The 22,661-nt window shown below is 42.1% G+C and overlaps 1 protein-coding gene across 1 annotated transcript in view; it reads left to right on the top strand.

Moving 5' to 3' along the window:
- DPP4 (dipeptidyl peptidase 4) overlaps positions 1 to 22,661 on the top strand; it is an 83,996-nt gene that overhangs the window by 25,662 nt on the left and 35,673 nt on the right. The window contains exons 6-15 of the mRNA XM_060257230.1: positions 1,754 to 1,806; positions 1,902 to 1,971; positions 3,657 to 3,777; positions 4,746 to 4,906; positions 9,305 to 9,408; positions 12,582 to 12,714; positions 12,803 to 12,847; positions 17,812 to 17,916; positions 18,147 to 18,214; positions 20,602 to 20,655. Of these exons, the coding sequence (XP_060113213.1) occupies positions 1,754 to 1,806; positions 1,902 to 1,971; positions 3,657 to 3,777; positions 4,746 to 4,906; positions 9,305 to 9,408; positions 12,582 to 12,714; positions 12,803 to 12,847; positions 17,812 to 17,916; positions 18,147 to 18,214; positions 20,602 to 20,655 (914 nt within the window). The remainder of the gene's footprint in view (positions 1 to 1,753; positions 1,807 to 1,901; positions 1,972 to 3,656; positions 3,778 to 4,745; positions 4,907 to 9,304; positions 9,409 to 12,581; positions 12,715 to 12,802; positions 12,848 to 17,811; positions 17,917 to 18,146; positions 18,215 to 20,601; positions 20,656 to 22,661) is intronic.

Here is a 22,661-nt window from a genome sequence, read left to right as displayed (position 1 = left end):
ACTAACACTTGTTTTCAGCCATCTCGTGGCTCAAGATTGCAATAAAGATAGCAGTAACTCAGCAGCACTGTCTTTGGTCAGCTTAGTGGAAGTCCTGGAAGAATTAAAGAAAAACTTCCCTTCAAAGCATTCAGCTCCACAGTCTTACAGCCTAGTCCCCTAGCAGAATGTCAAGCTTCTCCCTGAACTTCTGGATTTCTCTTCTTGCTTCTGGATGATGGTCCTTGAATGGTGTTGACTCGGCTTCCTTAATGCAAAGTTAGATGTCATTTCCTTAATTAAACAACCTATCACTGTGCCCAGCTAATTAAAGAATTGATCTAAGGTGATCTAGATCTTGAGTTGTCAAAGTTAGATGTCAAAGTTAGATAGCCAACTGTCAGATAGTTAACTTGACAGCTGAACACAGGTGAACACAGTTAACAGGAGAATGCTATATAGAGCTGTTACCACTTAAAATGGATATACATCCAAAAAACATCCCAAAAATGGATATACATCCAAAAAACACTTACAGATGAAGGGTGTTACTCTTTACAGAATTAAAGTTCAGGGTACAAACAAACACTTCCATACAAACAGTATGATGGAAGTTAAGTTTCTTGACAGTGTCTGATCAAAAATTCCTGCAACTATTTAAACTGCTGCAAATAGAGGCACAGCCAGATCGTGCCAAGTCTCCAGTGTGACCGCAGCCTAAGGAAGCCAAAAAGTTTACATGGAAATATTGATTTGATTTGTGTCTTTCACTTAAGAAATTAATGTTGTTCATCTTTCAGCATGCAGACATCAGGTTAGCATGCAAAAGATAAAACAATACCCCCTCCCCCAAACTAAAGGTAAAAATGAAGGCAGTGTACCATATAGGATAGCAGCAGACTTCTATCTGGCCTCCTTATGCCAGATTCTGATCCATACCATAGACCTTTATTGGCATTAATACAAGAATACGGTATACTTTAAAACCAACAGTGACATTATAGAATATAATAAAATCTTAAAAAACCAGCAAAAGTTAAATGACATAAAATAGCAGTAGGCTATGCATGAGTAAAAGCCTCTCTGATTTGGATCGCAACCTGTAAAAAGCAAGCAACGTGAGTAGTGACAAAGTTGTGTTTCCCGTGGAGTAAAAAACGAACCTTGGCATTGTCAGATTCTGATCAAAAGGTAGTTAAAAACTTTGGTTATAGGTTTACACATTAAGAAAATAAATCTGTGTTTTCAATGCAGGGAAAGCAAGCTATTGTGTATCTGAGTTGCACCACGTGGAAAAGATTCCCTGTTTTGGTTACCATTGCAAATGCAGAGGTATTTGGAGAAGCAGTAGAGCCTCCACATGGGGATAGTCTCCATGCTTTCCAATCACCCCCCTACACGGAGAGAGAGAGAGAGAGACGTCTTTTTGCCCCTTTTTTGTAATTTTTGGAAGGCATATAGCTATGGCATTAGCAGATGCATTCCTATGACTTTCTAACAATAAAAGCCTAGTATCTCTAAATTTTGTATGTAATACTTTGGTCATATCTAATTCAGAGATTCCATTACTACAGAGGTCTTACTGGAGAGAATTGCAGTGGCCACAGCATGAAAAGGTTGACAAAATATACTTTTAGCCTCTTGGATCATTGTTTTAAGAACAGCAGAAGTCTAAGAATGCAGGTAACAGCTATTCCTGGTCTAGTCTATGACCAGCTGCCTTCGGCTTATGTTGGTGAAAGGTTTCTTCATGTTAAAAACTTTTCTCTTGCAGGTGTGGCGTCACTCATACAATGCATCATATGTCGTCTACGATTTGAAAAATGGGTTAGTAGCATTACTGTCTTATCAAAAGCATTATCGTGAACATATAAATTATATTACACTAACTTTTTTTTCTTCCTATTTTCTTTCCTCCCTAGTGTCGCAATAAGCGACTCGCTTCCTAAAGATATCCAGCTCATATCCTGGTCACCTGCTGGTCACAAACTGGTGAGTGAAAGACATGGACCCCAATTCACATGTTGTTCAGGTCAATGTCAAAATGCCCATTTTTTTTAATGGCTCTTGATTGCTCCTAGGGAATTTTATAGGTTTGTAGTAAGATTTAAAAAAAAAAAAAAAAAAGTGTTTGAGGTCATTGCACATGTTAAAATAATTTGTGCATTTAAGAACATAAGAACATAAGAGAAGCCATGTTGGATCAGGCCAATGGCCCATCCAGTCCAACACGTGGCTAATAGCCACTGATGGATTTCTGCTCCATATTTTTATCTAACCCCCTCTTGAAGCTGGCTATGCTTGGAGCCGCTACCACCTCCTGTGGCAGTGAATTCCACATGTTAATCACCCTTTGGGTGAAGAAGTACCTCCTTTTATCCGTTCTAACCCGACTGCTCAGCAATTTCATCGAATGCCCACAAGTTCTTGTATTGTGAGAAAGGGAGAAAAGAACTTCTTTCTCTACCTTCTGCATCCCATGCATAATCTTGTAAACCTCTATCATGTCATCCCACAGTCGATGTTTCTCCAAGCTAAAGAGCCCCAAGCATTTGTTTATTTATTGTAAAATAAATTGTACCTGTTAAATAATGAGGGAACCTCCACGATCATTTTCACTGTAGTGTAGGCATAGTATAGGCTGGATATAGGTGAAGTGGTACATTGTGTTGTATGTCTGTGATTCTTTTTCCAGACGATTCCTTGTAACAGAATTGCAGCCACAACAGCTGTGATTTAAATGGGGAAAGATAAATGTAGGGGGTGAAAGGAGCTCTCACCTCATCGTCCTGTTTTCCGCAGTGTAGCAGGCTGAGGCACTTTTCCACCCCACTCTCCTCCATACTCTTTTAAATGCCAGCTTGGGGGGGGGGGGGGGAATTCTGGAAAAAATAGAGGGAAAGGGTTTCTGACCACATACCACTTATTCTGTTGGGTATTAAAAGTCCAGTATCTGCTGGACACCTCATCATCATTGGCTTAAGCAGCACTACCCATCTGTTTGGAAAGGAGGGTCTGAATTCAAAAACCTGTGTCTTTTTCTTCTCCAAACAGAGCCAGTGGTGCCAATTGAATTGCTCAGTGGGCAGGGGGAGAAACTTGTATGCAGTGGCCAGAACGCAGAAAAGACGTTGGATCCAGATTAGCAGTGTAGTTCTAAGTGCACTTCTCTGAGAGTAAGCCAAACTGAGTAGACTTCAGCAGGATTCTGAGTAGACCTGCTTAGGATTGCCCTGTGAAGTTTCCAATGGCAGAATTGCTTTCCCTTCCCACTGCAGCTGATCAGGGGTGGAATTCTTGCAGGAGCTCCTTTGCATATTAGGCCACACACCCCTGATGTAGCCAATCCTCCAAGAGCTTACAAAAAAGAGCCTTGTAAGCTCTCGGAGGATTGACTACATCAGGGGTGTGTGGCCTAATATGCAAAGGAGCTCCTGCTAGAATTCTAGCTTTGAGCTCACTGATCTCCATAAAATGTTCCTTCTGGGGGCAGGGGATCCTGAGGAATGATATGAGAGGGGCTTGCAGCTGGAAGGGGGATATTGGTGGAAGTTGCTACTTCAGTCCGGATCTAACCCAGTCTGTGGTTTGTGTTCAGAATTTTGGTTAATACAATGTAAAGACTTGTACAGCTGTCGTGATCTGATGATTATTATTTGAATTTTTTTTTATGCCAGGCCTATGTTCAGAACAATGATCTTTATGTCAAAGAAACACCAACTACGCCCGGTGTACGGATAACCACAAATGGGAAAGAAAACACCATTTTCAATGGGGTAGCAGATTGGGTTTATGAAGGTAATTGGTCGGACAGTAATTAATCATACTGTGTGTGCTCAAAGTGTTGTCAAATTCAGCCTGTTTGCATATTCCATGCAAGTGCTAAGCCAAGCTGACCGTGCTTTGCTTCCACGATCTGGTGAATTGGGCTAGCCTGGAGCCACCCAGCCCAACCTATTAATATTTTCATTTAATATAGAATTTAGCAATTTCCTATAATCTTATGGACGTTATGATGTACTTCCTCATGATAGCTGAAATCCAATGGCTCTGATGTACAGTTTTTTAAAAATTGCAAAAGCTTTGGTGATCCAGGGAGGGAGGATGGTTGCTTCCAGGGGATTGGGACAGGGAAACGGGGTGGGGTGCAACCTGCCATGTAGGAGCCCTGTGCTCATCTGAAGCCATCAAATCTGTGAGGAAGACACCTCTGGCTGCTGTGGAAGCTTTTTTCCACTGCAGGGCTTGCTTCCTCTGTTTTCCCATGAGTCTTTTATGCATGCTGAAGTGCTAGCTGCAGAGTTAGCAAGCGCCACAGTGAAGAAAAGCCTTTGCAGTGGCCAGAGAGAAGCAAGAGGGGGATGACATCATAGGGACCCCAGCCAGTACATTTGACTTGAGTCCAGGTTTCTTCTTCCCTTTGCCTTATTAGGAAGGGGATGCATTTGGACAAAGCAACAATTAATTGTTATAGTTCCTATATGACTGTTTGGATTGTCGGAGCTGAATGCTTGACACATCAGAGAACTAGAGTTTGTGGTTGTGAACAAAGCCAGATTTTTGAAGTACAGCATTACCAATAGAAAGGCGGGTTTTGGGAGATTTCAGTTTGACTGTATTAGTCCCTGGAATAGGTCACGTAATCTGAACGTTAGTCGCTGAACTTTCATCTAAAATTTTGTATAAATTATTAAGAACGATGTTTCAGATGCAGACGCCAACTTAGCAACTATTGCTTCAAAAGAACACATTTGCATCTCTTTCAGAGGAAATGTTTGGCACCCATGCTGCTCTGTGGTGGTCTCCAAATGGCAGCTTTTTAGCATATGCAGAGATTAATGATACTGGAGTTCCTGTTATTGAGTATTCGTTTTATGCAGAAGATACGCTGCAGTATCCAAAGACCATAAGAATACCATATCCTAAGGTCTGTGTTATTTATTAAACATAGTTGCTGAGCAGTTTGGTTTAGAGAATAGTCACATTTAAATCAGTTGCTGCTAACGAAAATATTGTCTGTCTCTCCTCAACAGCTTGCTGTGATTATTGTGACTTAAGTCAATAGCATCTGGCAACATTCAAGTATTCTATTATCTCTAGGGAAACAGAAAATAAGTGCCATTTAAGGCTTTGGATTATTTCCCTCAAAGGTTTTGTCTGAAATGGTTTGCAGCTAGGGAAGAAATGGAGGGGGGGGGTTACCTTGTAAAGGCAAGGCTTCATTGGCGAAGAAGAAGAAGAAGAAGGAGGAGGAGGAGGAGGAGGAGGAGGAGGAGGAGGAAGGTATTGGATTTATATCCCGCCCTCCACTCCGAAGAGTCTCAGAGCGGCTCACAATCTCCTTTACCTTCCTCCCCCACAGCAGACACCCTGTGAGGTGGGTGGGGCTGGAGAGGGCTCTCCCAGCAGCTGCCCTTTCAAGGACAACCTCTGCCAGAGCTATGGCTGACCCAAGGCCATGCTAGCAGGTGCAAGTGGAGGAGTGGGGATTCAAACCCGGTTCTCCCAGATAAGAGTCCGCACACTTAACCACTACACCAAACTGGCTCTCTCTTCCTGTTGGCTTCTAAGGTGCTACTGAACTCAAATCTAGTTCTTCATAGGCATGAGGTTTGTCAGTTTAGAGAAATGCATCCATTTGATCATTTTCTTCCCTGTGGAGGTTCTAGGATATCCACCATTCTTATTAAAGAGTGGAGAGGCATTTAACTGTGTTTATTTTGTTGTGTACTGGACTCAAGTGAAGACTGTTTTAGGAGTTCCTGCCTGGCTCATTGGAGCCATACAAATGGAGCTTGGGGACTCGTGAACGATGGACAGCAGGATCCAAATCCCTGCTGCCCTGCACCAATCAGAGACCCCTGGCTGGTTTGAATGACCCAATAACGTGCTTGCATGGGAACCCAGGGTTGTATATAGTTGGTCCCAATGGCCCAGTTCTCCAGTCTTTGTAGGGCAGCCACTTACCATGCTGTATCTATTAAAGAGCTGTTTATCATGACCACCTTGTGTCTTCAATGCATAGAACCCACTATATTATATATTTTATTGATACTATTTAAAAACTATTCAGAGAGAGAGGTTAGGTCAGAGACAGGTAGTCTCCAAAATGGCTGCTGAACAGCACGCCGGATCATCTTTCCCAGCATGCAGAGCCAATTCTTAGCCCATCCGTCCAAGAACATTACCAGAGAAGCTGGGGGCCAGTAATGTGGAGAAGGCGATAGACATGGCTTATGCTTGTAATTGTCTGCTGAATCCATGAAGCTTCCAGCTGGGTCCGAGGTGAGCCTCTGAGGCTCTGGCAGCACCACTGAATCTTGACATCCTCCCTGCGTTTCTGGCTAACCTCAGCTCTTGCAGCCCCTTGGCATTTACTTTGCCAGCGTAGCCACATCTTCATAGGCAGATGTAGTGTTATTTTTCTGCATTGCCCAGGTCACCCAGCACTGAATTAGCTGTTATATCTTTTATTGGGAGATAACAGGCAGTATGCATTGATGCACTGAATATAAATATATAGTCAGAAAGTTTCTCCCAGACAGCATCAAACTCCAGCTCACCATTAGAAGGGGCTAAATAAACATTAATCATGATTAGGGTCAGTGCTGGGGAGGACAGCAATAAAGCCTGGGCAATTGGCAGGCAAGGATCCAAGAGGATCACCTTAACTGGTGAGTTGGATTTCACCAAAGCAGCCAGGCCTGCTTTACTGCGACCTTTAGAGTGAGATCTATAAGCGGGGAGATTGAAAACTTTAAAATCCGTCAGTCTAAAACTGTCTTCTGCCCATGTTTCCTGAAGGAAGACACAATCAAAGGATTTCAAAAAGTCCAAAAAATCTGAGTCATTCACTTTACTCTTCTACCCAGCAATGTTCCAGGAGATGATGTGGATCTTCCTTGTGGCTTCCCTAGCTGGTAGTCAATCAATAATGGATATCCTTTCTAGCACTCAGGAGTCATCAGTGAAAATACAACCATTATGTTGGGGTGCCCTTGAGCCAGTTAGAGAGGGTTCCATAGATCAATTAAGTCAGCCGATGGGGGACAAGGGGACAGGGGGTTGCCTGCAGGATCCAGGTTGATTGAAGGAACTGATTTCCCCGGCTCTAAAGACCTTTGCAGCTGCAGCTTAGTACCTTCAAGTCTTACGAGTATCGCCTGTTGATCTTTTGCTGGAAGACTCCCAAATGAGAGGGCCCTCAGGGATAACAAGAGAGGCAAATCCATGTTCTGCAGCAAGAATTAGAAATTGGTAGAATTACCCCACACTTTCTGTTAGCAGAAATTTTGGATTCAGCTCTTAGTATGTTTCAGGGGGTATGCAGTAGAACAATTAGATTTGAGTCACCTAGAGACCAACAAGAGTGTCGCAATATATGGTTTTGAGAGTCACTGAAGGGAGTCAAAGTTCCATTCATTGAAGGAAGCTTTGACTCTTGACACCTTATACCCTGACACTCTTGTTGGTTTCTACGATGCTACTGGACTCGAATCTAACCCATAATAAGGTTTTCTGGTGGGTGAATTTATGCCCTGCTATTTGCTCAGAATAGTAAGGATGGAAACACTTTTATGTAACTGAAAGATCTTCCTAGGGATGATTCCGCAGAATTGGCTGTTTCAAATATGCCCACTTTTGATTTTTGTTTGTTTGTTTCTGCACTGTTAATTATTTGTGAACTGCACATTCAGCTTTTTAACATGGGCTTTTTTAAGATGAGGAAGAGCCAGGCTCACCTCTTGCAGACTAGAAGAGCCTATGGAATATTTTATGAGATGTATTGCATAGAACAAAGTTGCAATAGTACTGAAGTAATTACCTCAGGATATTAATTTAATTAGTTTGGATCTGTATTTTACATTCTTTGAACATGTCAGCACAATTGACCATCTGTTCTAGAAGATGTACTTACTCTGAGACTCTTTGCCTGGATTCCCTGCTTTTCTGTAGCTTTGTGTCCCTGGATCTGTGCAAATTAAACCACAAGATGCTTGATAGGTTTTTAGAAAATGTAAGTATGCTATAACATGTTGAAATGAAAAGGATTGTTTTACTTCCTGTATTATCAGCGCTTTTCAAATGTTACGCTGCACAAGTATTTTCTTATATAGAAATTATCTTTATGAGCAAAAAATGCAATGTACAAAGTAGCCCTGATTTGCTTGCCATCATTGTATTCATTTATTTACTTTATTGGGAGTCCAGCTTTCTAAGACTCAAGGGCCTTATGCAGGTGATCTGAACATATGAACATATGAAGCTGCCTTATACTGAATCAGACCTTTGGTCCCTCAAAGTCAGTATTGTCTTCTCAGACTGGCAGTGGCTCTCCAGGGTCTCAAGCTGAGGTTTTTCACACCTATTTGCCTGGACCCTTTTTTGGAGATGCCAGGGATCGAACCTGGGACCTTCTGCTTCCCAAGCAGATGCTCTGCCACTGAGCCACAGCCCCATTCATGGCTCTCCAGGGTCTCAAGCGGAGGTTTTTCACACCTATTTGCCTGGACCCTTTTTTGGAGATGCCAGGGATTGAACCTGGGACCTTCTGCTTCCCAAGCAGATGCTCTACTACTGAGCCACCATCCCTCCCCACCATCTGTTCATGCATTGACTCATTGCACAGGGAGGGAGAGTGACAATGAGTGGGCTGGCCCTAACCCCTGTCTTCATATAATCACTGGGTCAGCTGTAAAGATGTGAAGGAAGTGCCCACACATGCCACCTCCCTTTTATTAGCAATGTTCAGAAAAGAGCATAACTGATCACAGGGCACCACAGTTTTGTGGCAGGCAGAACTTCTTCATACACATGGGCATATTCTCCTTCTCTCACTGAAGGGAAGAAGAAAGAACATAAATGCAATACAACTGAGCTGTCTATTGGCTTTTCCTTTGTTACAGCTGCCTGGCATTTCTTTTCCATCTTGGCTCTTTCTGTTGACCAAATTTCTATGTGAAAAGAAATACTGTGGTGTTTTTTTTTTCCTTTTGGAAACACAGATATTCACAGATTTTTTTTCCTGCAAATCTCCGTTGCTTGACAGCAGTGTCTGAATGGATTGCCTTCTCCTATAGAAATTGCTGTATTGGTTTATGAACAAAATTAAATGTCCAGTGCTGACTCATTATACAACTGTTACTCATGGCCTGCATGCTTTTTTTCCAATTTGGTCTTCTAAGCATGAAAAAAATATTTTTCAGTCTTAAGTTTTGCTTTCAGTTTTGAACAACTCTTATTTCAAAAATTATTGTGCTTTAACGAGATTTGAAGTTCCGCATAGCTTTTTACCATGCTATGAAATCTTTTGATTTTTCTCTAGGCAGGTGCTACAAATCCAACTGTAAGGCTATTTGTAGTGAATACTGAATCTCTTCCCAGTATCAGTTCCACTGAAATTTCTGCACCATCTAGCATACTTTCGGGGTAAGTATAAATAGTTTTGTTCTGAGAATGTTGCAGGTAATTTATTCTTGGGAAGATAGGACCTAGTTCTGAAAAAAAGTGGTGGTGGGGGGAAAGGAAGCCTCTTTGAATAAATACTTCTTTTCTTAGCAGATGTTGGTTTATTGATATAGTAGGGTGGCAGTATTTCCTTTGCATGCAGAAAGTTCCACATTCAATCCCTGACATCTTCAGTTAAGGATCAGTAGTAGGTGATGTGTAAGACCTCTGCTTGAGACACTGGAGACTTAGTGCAATTGGAATTGACCATACCTACCATGATGGACCAATAGTCTAAAATCAAGAAAACCAATTTACTTGCTCCAAAATGTGTTCTCCAATTATCCAAGCAAATTTTGGGATACATGACTTGGAAAAGACTCAGACTCCGCCCCAGATCATTTTACCAGGGTGTTGGAAGCAGCGACTGGTTGGTTACGACTGAGCCGGCTGAAGCTTTATCCAACCAAGATGAAGGTCCTGTACCTGAGCCATGGGGGGCTAAGATCGGGCATCCGACTCCCCACCCTGGATGGCGCACCTCTTGTGCCAGCCCAGAAGGTGAGGAGTCTGGGTGTGATACTGGATGCCAGCCTTTCTATGGAGGCCATAGTCACAGCAGTTGTACAATCTGCCTTTTACCATCTTTGGCAGGTCAAACAACTAGTGCCCCATCTGGCTCCTCAAGACTTAGCTACAGTGATCCATGCAACGGTCACTTCCAGGCTGGACTACTGTAACTTGCCCTACGCAGGCTTGCCCTTGGGACTGATCTGGAAACTCTAGCTGGTGCAAAATGCAGCAGCACGATTGCTGACTGAATTGCCTTTATAGGCAAGCAGTCGGCCAATGCTGCGCAGTTTTCACTGGCTACCAATTGAATACCAGATCCGCTTCAAGGTTCTAGTGCTGACATTTAAAGCCTTGCGTGGCCTGGGACCAACATACCTGCGGGACCGTCTCTCCCCATATGAGTCCCATTATTATGATTGGCCAATCAACATCTTTTGACTATCCCTGGCCCAAAGGACGTCCGGCTTGCCTTGACCAGGGCCTTTTTGGCCCTTGCCCTGACCTGGTGGAATCAGCTCCCCATGGAGATTCGGGCTCTACCAGATACTACCATTCCATAGGACCTGTAAAATGAAGCTATTCCACCAGGCTTTGGGCTGAGGTGAGCGGGCGTCCTCATTTCATTTCATTTTATTAATGAAATTTATTAAGGGGGAGGGGCTGTGGCTCAGTGCTAGAGCATCTGCTTGGTAAGCAGAAGATCCCAGGTTCAATCCCCGGCATCTCCAACTAAAAAGGGTCCAGGCAAATAGGCTTGAAAAACCTCAGTTTGAGACCCTGGAGATCCATGAATGGGGCTGTGGCTCAGTGGCAGAGCATCTGCTTGGGAAGCAGAAGGTCCCAGGTTCAATCCCCGGCATCTCCAAAAAAGGGTCCAGGCAAATAGGCTTGAAAAACCTCAGCTTGAGACCCTGGAGAGCCGCTGCCGGTCTGAGTAGACAATACTGACTTAGATGGACCAAAGGTCTGATTCAGTATAAGGCAGCTTCATATGTTCATATTGATTATACCATCTAATTGGCCTCCCTGCACTGATTTACCATCCTGACTGCTAGAGATCAGGCCAGCATTTTTGACAATTTTGACATTGATGGCACGTATTTATTTGTTTTTATTTATTTACCTTATGACATCTATGTCCTAATCTGTAAAATGTGCTTACACCATCCATGCTGTTTTATCTGCTTCTTTTAATTGTTGGATTTTTAATTGTTCTATTATAATGTAATCTGCCCTGAGCCCATTATGGGAAAGGGCAGACTATAAATCCACAAAATAAAAATAAACAAACAAATAAAGGGTTTGTAGAATCTTTTGGGATCAAGTGCCGTGTTCTACTGGAGAAAGTTTTCCTTCCAGACGTTTCGTTCTCAGCTGCGGAGAACATCCTCAGAACGCCACTGAGGATGTTCTCCGCAGCTGAGAACGAAACGTCTGGAAGGAAAACTTTCTCCAGTAGAACACGGCACTTGATCCCGAAAGATTCTACAAACCCTAATGATGTTACCAGCCGTGAAAACCTGAATTCTTTGATAAACAAATAAAGATTAGAATTGTTGACTTATCGTAACTAATAGTTCCTCTTGTCCACAATATCAGCAAAGGTTTTTACTAAACATCTGTCTCACACAAAACGATGTCATTAGCATAAAAGAGAACTGATATTGGGGAGTCTGACAACACAGGAGTACATGAACTAGCTTTTTTCAAAGAGGTTGCTATTTCATATAAATGTAAATTAAACAATGTAGGTGTCAATAAGCACCCTTGTCCGATCCCTTTTCATATTGGGGAAACCCTTGAAAGGTGACTCTCCTGGGTGCACATCACCCCAGCTGAAGTAGATTCATGTATCAAGTAGATAAATCAGCCAAAGTAATTTAGTCTATAACCAGCATTTCCAATTTCTACCATGGTTGTCTATGCAAGGTTGAATCAAATGCTGCCTGAAGATCCATGAAAGCAACGTATAAATGACCACTTGGATAAGAAATATATTTCCTTGCTAGATGACAGAGAACTGCACAATGATCTATCATAAAACTTGCCTGCTCTGGGCTGATTAAACCTTTCTTGAAAACCCATTGTTTAACTTTTGTTGCTGAAGCCATGAAGTGTATTGTTTCCCAGTTACAGAGAGAAGACTAGTTTGTCTATAGGTAGACAGGTCTTTTCTATTTCCCTTTTTATAGATTAGCACAACTATAGCTGAAGGCAAAACTAAGTGTCTGTCTGGAAGCAACCTGTGTTTGTCTGCACTCTGTACAGTTTATGTTCCTAAAGCCTGTGAGAAGAAAGAAAAGGGATTTCGAAAGTAAGTCATCTGGCTGAAGAGGCAACCAACTTGCTCATTGAATGATTCACTACAAAACCTTTCCAGACACTTTCAGTTGTGTATCAGCTTCTACAACCTAATGTGACCATCTAGGACTCCAGTAAAAATCTGTAATTTGTTACTCTGTGAAGCACATATAGTGTAAGCATTATCAGAAGACCAAATAATATATAGTAGGCATTCCGATTGCTATGTTAGCTTGACTGTTCAATGGAATATAAATTGTAACCCTCTTTTTTATTTCTAGGGATCACTACCTCAGTGTCGTAACTTGGGTGACTGATGAGAGAATCTGTCTACAGTGGCTAAAAAGGATACAGAATTTTTCAATTCTTGCAATCTGTGACTATAGAGAGGATGGAACTTGGCAGTGTCCACCAGTAAGTATTAAAGGGGACCTCAGCATGGGAATTGATTGGTAGAAACCTGTTATAACAATTACAATCTTTTGTTTTCTTCCTCTTTCAGGGAAAACAGCATGTAGAAGAGAGTACAAGCGGTTGGATTGGCAGAGTAAGTACCATATTCTGAGGAATAAACATATCGCTCTGTGGTATTGCAAAGCATCTCAGACAGCAATTAAAGTAGAAAGTAGATACTTGTTCCTTCGTTTGCTGTCTAATTTTCCCTCTGTGGAATATCACATGGTACCGGGCCCACGTCTGATAGGTAAACACAGGTCCAAATACTGGTCAAGTAATATATGTTCAGGTGGAGAGCAACTGGGGCAAAAAAGTTAAGCAGTCAGTCTCTTTCCTTCTCTTTAGGGGTGTTTTGCAGTAAAAAAAATAGGACTGTTAGGTTAACATTATGTGTTGTTGCAATGAACATTCAGTTTGAATCTCTACTAAATGGCTCAGCAGTGGTTTACCCTCCAGGAATTATGAGAGGGTATTCACAGCAGAACATGAGGTAGATGCCTTATCATTCAACAAAATTGTGAAAACAACCCCAGTGGTGCCTGAACACATACAGGCGAGCTTGTGATATTAGGATGCTGTTCCTGTTTTTTTAGCAGTCTCACTGGATAGTGAGACACATGCCTCAAGTTATATTGCTTGGCTTTGGCCAACTCTCATTGCAGCAGTGGCAAACAGGAAGGGAACTGCCCTTCCAGTTGAGGAGGAGGAAATGATGATGATGATGATATTGGATCTATACTCTGAATCTCAGAGTCTCAGAGCAGCTTACAGTCTTCTTTACCTCCCCACCACCACCACCACAACTGACATCCTGTGAGGTAGGTGGCACAGAGAGAGCTCCCAGAGAAGCTTCCCTTTCAAGGACAGCTCTGTGAGAGCTATGGCTAACCCAAGGCCATTCCAGCAGCTGCAAGTGGAGGAATGGGGAATTAATCCCAGTTCTCCCAGATAAGAGCCCACGCGCTTAACCACTACACCAAACTGACTCTCAGGTGACATGACAGAACAAGAGGCAGACTCTGTGCCATCTGATGGGATTGCTAAAGTAGGGGAAATGGAGCCAAACTCTTGTGAGATGTGGATGTCTGCTGATCTCCCCTTTGCCCCAGTCACGACTACTATGTTGGGATGGGGGATTCTGCAGTATGGGTTTCTCTGCATATTCAGAACCTTCTCACCTTTGTACCTGTCCCCTAAATTGAATATTTCTTGATCATGTTATGCGTTTCTTTCAGTAGACTTACATGGATGGGTTAGCAGAACTTGCTTACATCAATGATTTTTTGTAAAAAAAAAAAAAAAATCCCGAGAAGGAGGCTGCTGCTGTTATTTCTGTTTCCTTACCTGGCTCTTGGCAGAACTTAAAGCTGTCTAACCACTGGGGGGAAAAGTATTTAGATGGCTTTGTACCAATGAGCATGACTGTGATTTGGGGTTTTTAAAATATGAATTAAGAAATATAAAGCAGACGTATATTTAAGTTTGTGAGAGTGAGGAGGGAAGTGTGAAACATAATGGTAGAAAGCAAATCTGGAGATTAATTACATCGTATAATCTGTATTATCAGTTTAGAATGATACACTAAAAGCAATGGTATTGTTTTTATATTGGAAACAAATGATTTGGCATTTTGAAATGGAAAAAAAGCACAGCATTCAGGAGCAACACTGAACAGAATTTCATACTTTTCCAAAGTCTGCTCTGGCTTACAGGGAAATAAATGTTAGATAACATCTTAAAATAACGTTACCTCCAACACATAACGTATATTGCTGTGTTTATTTTTCTAGCATTTTGTCTACTTGCTCTAAAAACCTTTTGCCATGCAGCTGTAACAAAAGGAAATGCAGAGCATTTTGAAACAGTTGCATTCCCCTAACCAGCAGAAGTGTAAGCAGTGGGGAGGAAGGAATTCATATCCCTAGATGAAGTCTGGTAAAAGAGCACCAAAAAGAATAGAGCAAACTGATCATCTTGGGAATTCAAAACCTAGAGTGATTAATTAGGCTTTATTTTGTCTTGAATAGATTTAGGCAGAAGAGATTTAGAAAAGAAAAGACAAAAAAAGGAAAAAGAATCAACTATAATAATTGACAGCAAAAAAAAAAAAATGAATATTTTCCAATTTTCTCTATGACAGAAAGCTATACGTTTACTTGTTACAACCTTACTCTGATTAAAGGAAGTACATCTCCTTTTCCTGTAAGCTTATTATTTTTGCTTCTTAATCTTCAGAACCACACATCATCAGTTCATTTTTTTTCACATTTTGTGCATGAAGTCTATAAGAGGTTTCCATAGCTTAAATGTTATTTTGGTAGATTATTGTGTGCTGCCACCATCGTGTTCTTCTATTGTCATGCCATGATGCTATTTAATAATCGTTTTCTGTCCCTTATTTTGGCCAGAATGGGAGCTGGGTACTGTCCCTTTATTGGGCCAGTTTTCTCCCTTACTACAGCCATTTTATTTTCGTTTTTAAAGAAGGCACAGCTCTTAGGAACATAATTAATTGGGCATTGGGAAGCTGGTGTGCAGATATTCCACTTGTCCTTATTATGTTGATCACACTCCAGTGCTAGTTTAAGGAACCAAGGAAGGTATATATGAGTATCTTGTTTTCCCTCGTCGCAGGTAAGTAAGTTTAAGAGACCTGCCAAAAGACGGACAGTGAGCTTTAGGGCTTGACTAGAGATCTGAATGGATTTCTCATGTACGACGCTGTCGGCTTCCCATTGCACCACTATTTTTTGCATACTTTTAAAGAGTAAAAACATACATGGATATTTTTTGACACCTTGATATCTATCCCACAGATATGCCGATATAACTTTTGGTGTTTTCGTTTTGCGGTTTAAAAAATATGTATCCAAAGCAAAATAACATGTTTTCATACTCTGCCGCTACATAAATGGGGGGCTCATCTCACCCCATTTAGAGCCATTAAACCTTTTTTCTGAAGGTCCCTGGTCATTTTGCCAGGTGTGATGTAGATAAAGCTGTAGTGACAAGCCTGTTCATAAGAGTCAAGCGAAGACAAACTTGTAACAACATTGTGACAATCCTGTTGTTCAAATAAGAGAGAAAGTAACTGCCAAAGATGTGGTCCCAAATGCCCAGTTAATCTCTACAGGAGGGTGAGACAGGGAAGCTGCTGAATGTGCTACCTTCTTCACACCTTCAGTGTCCTAAAAAAAAAATTAAAAATACTTTCAAGGAACAAAGTGAAGAGTGAAACAGCAGGGAATACAGATCTGTCTTACAAAGATGGCAGACAATCCCACCTGCTGTCAAACTTGATGAGAAATGGAAGACCTTTACTGCTAACACGTTTTACTTCTACAGCATGAAAGTCACAGTAAGCAATGTACTGAGCAGGCTGTGAACAATTATGTAAAAAAGGAAAGCAGGGGGAAAAAAATAAGTGTGTGTTGTCGACTCGTAACGAAGGAAGACATTTCTTTGATTTATGAATAGTTTTGCCCTGGTATTAGAAATCAGTGGCATTTTTCTGTTGAAAATATCCAGTATAGCAGGATTACTGCCAAGTGAGGAATCTTCACCTAGCAGAAGGGAGTTATTATTTTATGTGATGCAGAATGCATTAACTGGGAAGACGTTTAAATATGTAACTCTAGGGCTGATACCAGATGGGCATTCTGGGGCGGCTGGGAGGCATCCCGAATCCAGATGGCGCAAAAAGAGCAGTCCTGGAGACTCCAGGTGGTTCTAAGTGATGTGGCCCCATCCATCTGTTAGGCGGTTGACCGCCTCCACACAGAAAGGCACCCTAGAAGCCAGATTCCCTTTGTTTTCCCTTGGGGGACAAGCGCTGGTGCGCACAAGCACACTAGCACTCTGATTGGTTTCATTAAAACAAAATCTGGAACGGCTTCGGGTGGCTTGGCAGTTCCGCATCGCCGCCTCATGTGCGCCCTTCCCCGTCCAGGCGGCCCAGAAGCGACTGACAGCTGGCTCAAATATTTGCTACCATTTTGGAAGTGGTAGCTTTCTGAGCTGGTCGCAGGAGCCTGGAGGATGGGGTGAGGATGGGAGGAGGAAGAGCGGCAGATGTTGCCATCTGCACAGATTTTTTGGATCGACTTCAGAGGCATCTCTGAGTCGACCCAAAGTGCCGGTCTGTAATCAGCTTAGAAGTCATACAGTTGGACAGTTCATAACAAATGACCATGTGGTTCAAGCAAGACTATTGTCATAAGCTCAGCCTTTTTCTAGTTCAGCCTATTCACTCTAGCTTTTCATAAGCAGATAGATGTACTGTGTTTAGCCTCGTTACACAGTGAGTGAAATTCTGCTACCAGAAGGGTAGGCATTTGAGAAAAAGAAGTCAGATTTCAGGTAAGGTTGCTAATTGGCTTAATACTGTAGTCCTGCATATACTGGAATGTACGAACCCTGTTTTGTGTTCTGTTCATTCTTTTAAAAAGTATATAATGCCAGAATCAAACCAGATTTTCCCACAGAAGTCCAGTGGTGCAGTATTTTCTTGCTGTGTACCTGTAAAGTGCTGTCAGGTTGCAGCTGGCTTATGGTAACCCCATAGGGTTTTCAAGGCAAGTGAGAAGCAGAGTCTTCCTTGGTGGTCTCCTATCCAAATACCAACTTTTCATAGCTTCTAATATCTGATGAGATCAGGCTATATGATACCATTCTACATCTGTTTTCTTTTCATTTTGGCATTTTTGTATTTGTGTGTGTGTGTGTGCATACATGTGCACCTGGAAGTCATGGTGACCTCTGGTGACTGAACTCATTGGGGCCTGGAGGATATTCAGAGAGGTGGCTGAATATAGCCTATCTCTGCATCCCGGCCCTGGTATTCCTTGGAGGTGTCCTATTAAAGTCCTTGCCAGGGTCTGCCCTGCTTAGCTTCTGAGACAAGATCGGGCTTGCCTGGATTATCCAGGTCAGGGTACATCCCTGTTTTTTTGATACAAGGGTTATAAAATTATAAGTTAAATACTCAGGATGTTGCTAAAACTTACAGTCGGTGTTATAACTGTGTAACTAAATAGTTGCTTTTTTTTTTTACAGTTTCAGCCTTCTGAACCTTACTTTGCACCTGACAATATCAGTTATTACAGAATTTTAAGTGATAAAGAAGGTTATAAGCACCTCCATTATATCAACAGCACAGGAGTAAGTAATAAGTATGTGAGTACAACATGGTATCTGGAGAAGTGAGCAGTGATTTATGAAAGCTCACACCCTGCCACAAATGTTGTTAGTCTTTAAGGCGCTATTGGACTCTTGTTCATTTCTACTGCTACCGGCAGACTAACACAGCAATCTAACAACATGGTGGAGGAATGTTCTTCTGTCATGGAATTATATAGTCACCTTCTATCTACTTTTATTCATTTTTATAGACAACGAAACCTCTGACAACAGGACAATGGGAAGTAATTGACATAGCTGCTGTAACTAATGATTTTATGTGAGTATTTCTTAAATAATTAAAGTTTAGATCACAGTTCGTTGGGCTTAGGGTTGTTGAACTCAAGATGGGACTTAGATTTCTCAGAATTACAATCGATATCTGGGCTACAGAGATCAGGGGTGGCCAAATTTGCTTATTTTAAGAGCCACATAAAACAAATGTCAGATATTTGAGAGCTGCAACACATGATCGTTGGATGCAGGAAGGAAGGAAGGAAGGAAGGAAGGAAGGAAAATAGATGAGAGGTGGGACTGGAGGTGTACAGAAAGCAACTTTAACTTTAAACGCATTCTCCAAACTGGCTGATGGGGCGGTGGGAGCTTTGAGAGCCATGCAATATGTGTGAAAGAGCCACAAGTGGTTCCTGAGCCACAGTTTGCCCACCCTTGCCCTAGTGACCATCATAAGGACCACTGTCAGATAAAAGTAACTGTGAAACCAATGAACTAAATTATCTACTGAAAAAGGCTGTGATCCCGCCTATTTAATTTCCTCAAGTAGTACCACAGTGTTGTTTTTAACTGTTTTAATACTGTTTAAGTTTATTGATTTTAATACTGTTATTTATTTTGTAATTCTTGGTTTGATTGTTAGCCGCCCTGAGTCCGTTTGTGGAGAGGGCGGGATATAAATCAAAAATAAGTAAGTAAGTAAATAAATAAATAAATAAATAGGAAGTGACACCTTCAAAAGGTAGACTCTATGGCATCACATCTGCCTTCCCAGGCATCACCCACAAATCTTGGAGTTGGCCTAAGTAGAAACACAACTACTGAGAAGCAGAAACTGCCCTATCTTTTGCAGTCCTCTAGGTTTAAAATTGGAGGAGCCCTGTGGCGCAGAGTGGTAAGCTGCGGTACTGCAGTCCAAACTCTGCTCATGACCTGAGTTTGATCCCCGTGGAAGCTGGGTTCAGCTAGCTGGCTCAAGGTTGATTCAGCCTTCCACTCTTCTGAGGTCAGTAAAATGAGTACCCAGCTTGCTGGGGAGAAAGTGTAGACTGGGGAAGGCAATGGCAAACCACCCCATAAAAAGTTTGCAGTGAAAACATAGTTATGCGACATCACCCCAGAGTTGGAAACGACTGGTGCTTGCACACGGGGGACTACCTTTACCTTTAGGTTTAAAATTGCTAAATTCTCTTTTAATTTGTGTGAGTGTAGATGACCAAATGTCTGATTTTATGCTACAATGATAAATTGTGAATGGATGAAAAGGTAACACAAGAGACAGCTGCCATTCAGTATGGGGCTTTTGTGCAAACCCCATTCTTTTCCCAGTCCTATTAATCCTGTCTCTTCCATTTGGCCTAACAGGGACTAATATTGAAACTGACAGCTGATATGACGAATCAGTGCATTTCCCAATAGAAAGTCCTCTGAACTCTGCACAACTATAGCTAATGGCATTTAAGTCTGATTGATATCAGTTTGAGTTATTTGGTTTGAGCTGAGATCTTTGAAAAGTGGTTTAAAACAGAGGACTGCATATTTTAAGCTGGCCAGAGACTGTACTTAAACTATGCTTAATAAGTATTGCATTCAAAAACATGGATCACTGAATGATTTAAGTCAGCTCAGTGATGACTATCTCTTAACCATAGTTATGAGATTGCAAGTGACCCATGGGCTAAAAGGCTCCCTTCTCTCCCATGCAGATTTCCCTTCCCCTTGCTTTATCCTAACCGTGGTGAATAATAATCTTCTGGTATACTAAGAAAGTGATCCTAAAAAGGTCTACTCAGAATCCTACTCAGGTTTGTTCAGGGAAGCTTACTCCCAGGAAAGTATCCTTAGGCTTGCATTGTAAGGCTTGACATTTGCTTCTGTTGCTATTTAAGGTATTGTTATGGTGCAATATTAGTGCTAGCTTGCTTTGTAGTGTGTTTCTTATATTTTCTTTATTGTGTGTTTGAATATTTTGACTTGACTCCATTTGAAAATCTCCATGGATGAGTAGAGCATGACTTCCCTGCTTCCCAGGCCTTTTTTTGTAGCAGGAACTCCTTTGCATATTAGGCCGCACACCTCTGAAGTAGCCAATCCTCCAAGAGGTTACAGGGATCTTTTTACAGGGCCTACTGTAAGCTCTTAGAGGACTGGCTACATCAGGGTTGTGTGGCCTAATATGCAAAGGAGTTCCTGATACAAAAAAAGCCCTGCTGTTTCCTCTTTCCTGCTGCAAGCACAGATGTGCCCCAAAATACCGCTTCTGGGAGACAAGGGACAGGTGCAAAGTGAAGAAGGAATTAGAAGTCAAGGAGGGAGTGGATCAGCAAAAATCAGTAGTATCCATCCCTATAAATTTTGTAGCTCACCTAGGACAATCTGTGTTGGAAAGATAACTCTGTAGTTGTATAAATAATGTATTTGCTTACTTTACAGATATTTCATCAGTAATCAGTTTGAAGACAAGCCAGGTGGAAGAAATCTTTATAAGTAAGGTGCTTTTTATTCATGCTTGGTCTGTGCCCAGTATCCTCAGGATTAAAAAAAAGGAAAATATATGGCCAGATAATAATAAAGTAGTGTTTTTAAGTACTAAACCAAAACCAGTACTTTTCCCTTAAGATTTTTATGAAAACTTTCTGAAGCACAGAGTAATATTATGAGATATTACTTCATGTGCTTTACAGAGAAAAATAAAGCACAGTCATGGAGGCTACATGAAGCTGACATATCCTGAGCCAGATCATTGGTTGTCACTGTCAGTCTGTCAATATATCTCTAAGGTCTCCAGTTGAGATCTTTCATATCAGCTGTTATCTGTCTTTTTAACTCGAGAGGCTGGAGATAGGGCCATCCCTAGAATATCTGTTTCCCTAGGCAAAGCTAGGTTCTGGTGCCCCCCCCCCCCCAATAATCAATGTTCAAAATCAGATGAATTGTCACCATGACTTCCAGGTGCTCTTATGGTGGAAGAGGCAGCTTCCAGTAGAATTCTGCGCAACCCATCATTAAAAAAAAACAAGGCAGGCAAAAGATGGGAAAAGCCAGGGGGATTGTGTTGCTAAGGCTTAAAAACACCTGTATAATTGTACTTAGAGTGAAATCTCTCTCTCTCACACACAGTACAGCCAAAATAAACAGTTGAAAGCCCACACATTTGTGGATCTCACTGGAGTAATTTACCCACAGAAATTGGTTAATTTAACCATCTTTATGTTCACCAACCTGGGGAGTGAACATGGAACCTGCTACATGCAAAGTAGATTCACTGAGCTGTAGCCCTTCCCAACAAACATGAGACAATGTAATGTCACTTGGGCAAGATCGTGCTCAGATCCCAGCTTGTCTCTGAGAATTGTATTTAGCATGACCATACAGTGGTGAAACTGCAGTACTGCAGTCTGAGCTATCTGCTCAAGACCTGAGTTCGAGTCTGGTGGAAGCTGGGTTCAGGTAGCTGGCTCAAGGTTGACTCAGCCTTCCATCCTTCTGAGGTTGGTAAAATGAGTCCCCAGTTTGCTGGGGGGAAAGTGTAGATGACTGGGGAAGGCAATGTAAAAAGGTCTGCCATGAAAACGTCATGATCCGATCTCACCTCAGAGTCAGAAACGACTAGTGCTGGCACAGGGGACTACCTTTAGCCTTTATAAGAGCCCCGTGGCGCAGAGTGGTAAAGCTGCAGTACTGCAGTCAAAGCTCTCTGCTCATGACCTGAGTTGGATCTTGGTGGAAGCTGGGTTCAAGTAGCTGGCTCAAGGTTAACTCAGCCTTCCATTCTTCCGAGGTCAGTAAAATGAGCACCCAGCTTGCTGGGGGGAACATGTAGATGACTAGGGAAGGCAATGGCAAACCACCCCGTAAAAAAAAGTCTGCCGTGGAAACATCATTATGTGACGTCACCCCAGAGTTGGAAACGACTGGTGCTTGCACAGGGAACTACCTTTACCTTTTTATAGTACGGCTAAATTACCTTTGTGGTAGATTAACAGGATTCCTTTCATGTGCGCATGTAAAGGAGACACTTCGGTGCGAAGGGCGGGGTATAAATCCCAATATAAATAAATAAATAAATAAATAAAGTGCTGTCAAGTCACAGATGACTTATGGCAACCCAAACAAGGACCTTTCCAGGGCAAGGGAGAAGCAGAGGTGGTTTGCCATTGCCTTCCTCTGTAGAGTCTTCCTTGGTGGTCTCTCACCCAAGCCTTATGGTGACCCCAGCAAGGGGCTTTCAAGGCAAGGGAGAAGCAGAGGTGGTTTGCCATTGCCTTCCTCTGTAGAGTCTTCCTTAGTGGTCTCTCACCCAAGCCTTATGGTGACCCCAGCAAGGGGCTTTCAAGGCAAGGGAGAAGCGGAGGTGGTTTGCCATTGCCTTCCTCTGTAGAGTCTTCCTTGGTGGTCTCTCACCCAAGCCTTATGGTGACCCCAGCAAGGGGCTTTCAAGGCAAGGGAGAAGCAGAGGTGGTTTGCCATTGCCTTCCTCTGTAGAGTCTTCC

This window comes from Heteronotia binoei, chromosome 16 (assembly GCF_032191835.1).
Source record: "Heteronotia binoei isolate CCM8104 ecotype False Entrance Well chromosome 16, APGP_CSIRO_Hbin_v1, whole genome shotgun sequence".
In the NCBI taxonomy this organism is placed as follows: domain Eukaryota; kingdom Metazoa; phylum Chordata; class Lepidosauria; order Squamata; family Gekkonidae; genus Heteronotia; species Heteronotia binoei.
The sequence above is the reverse complement of the archived record's forward strand: the minus strand, read 5'-3'. Positions and strand labels throughout refer to the sequence as shown.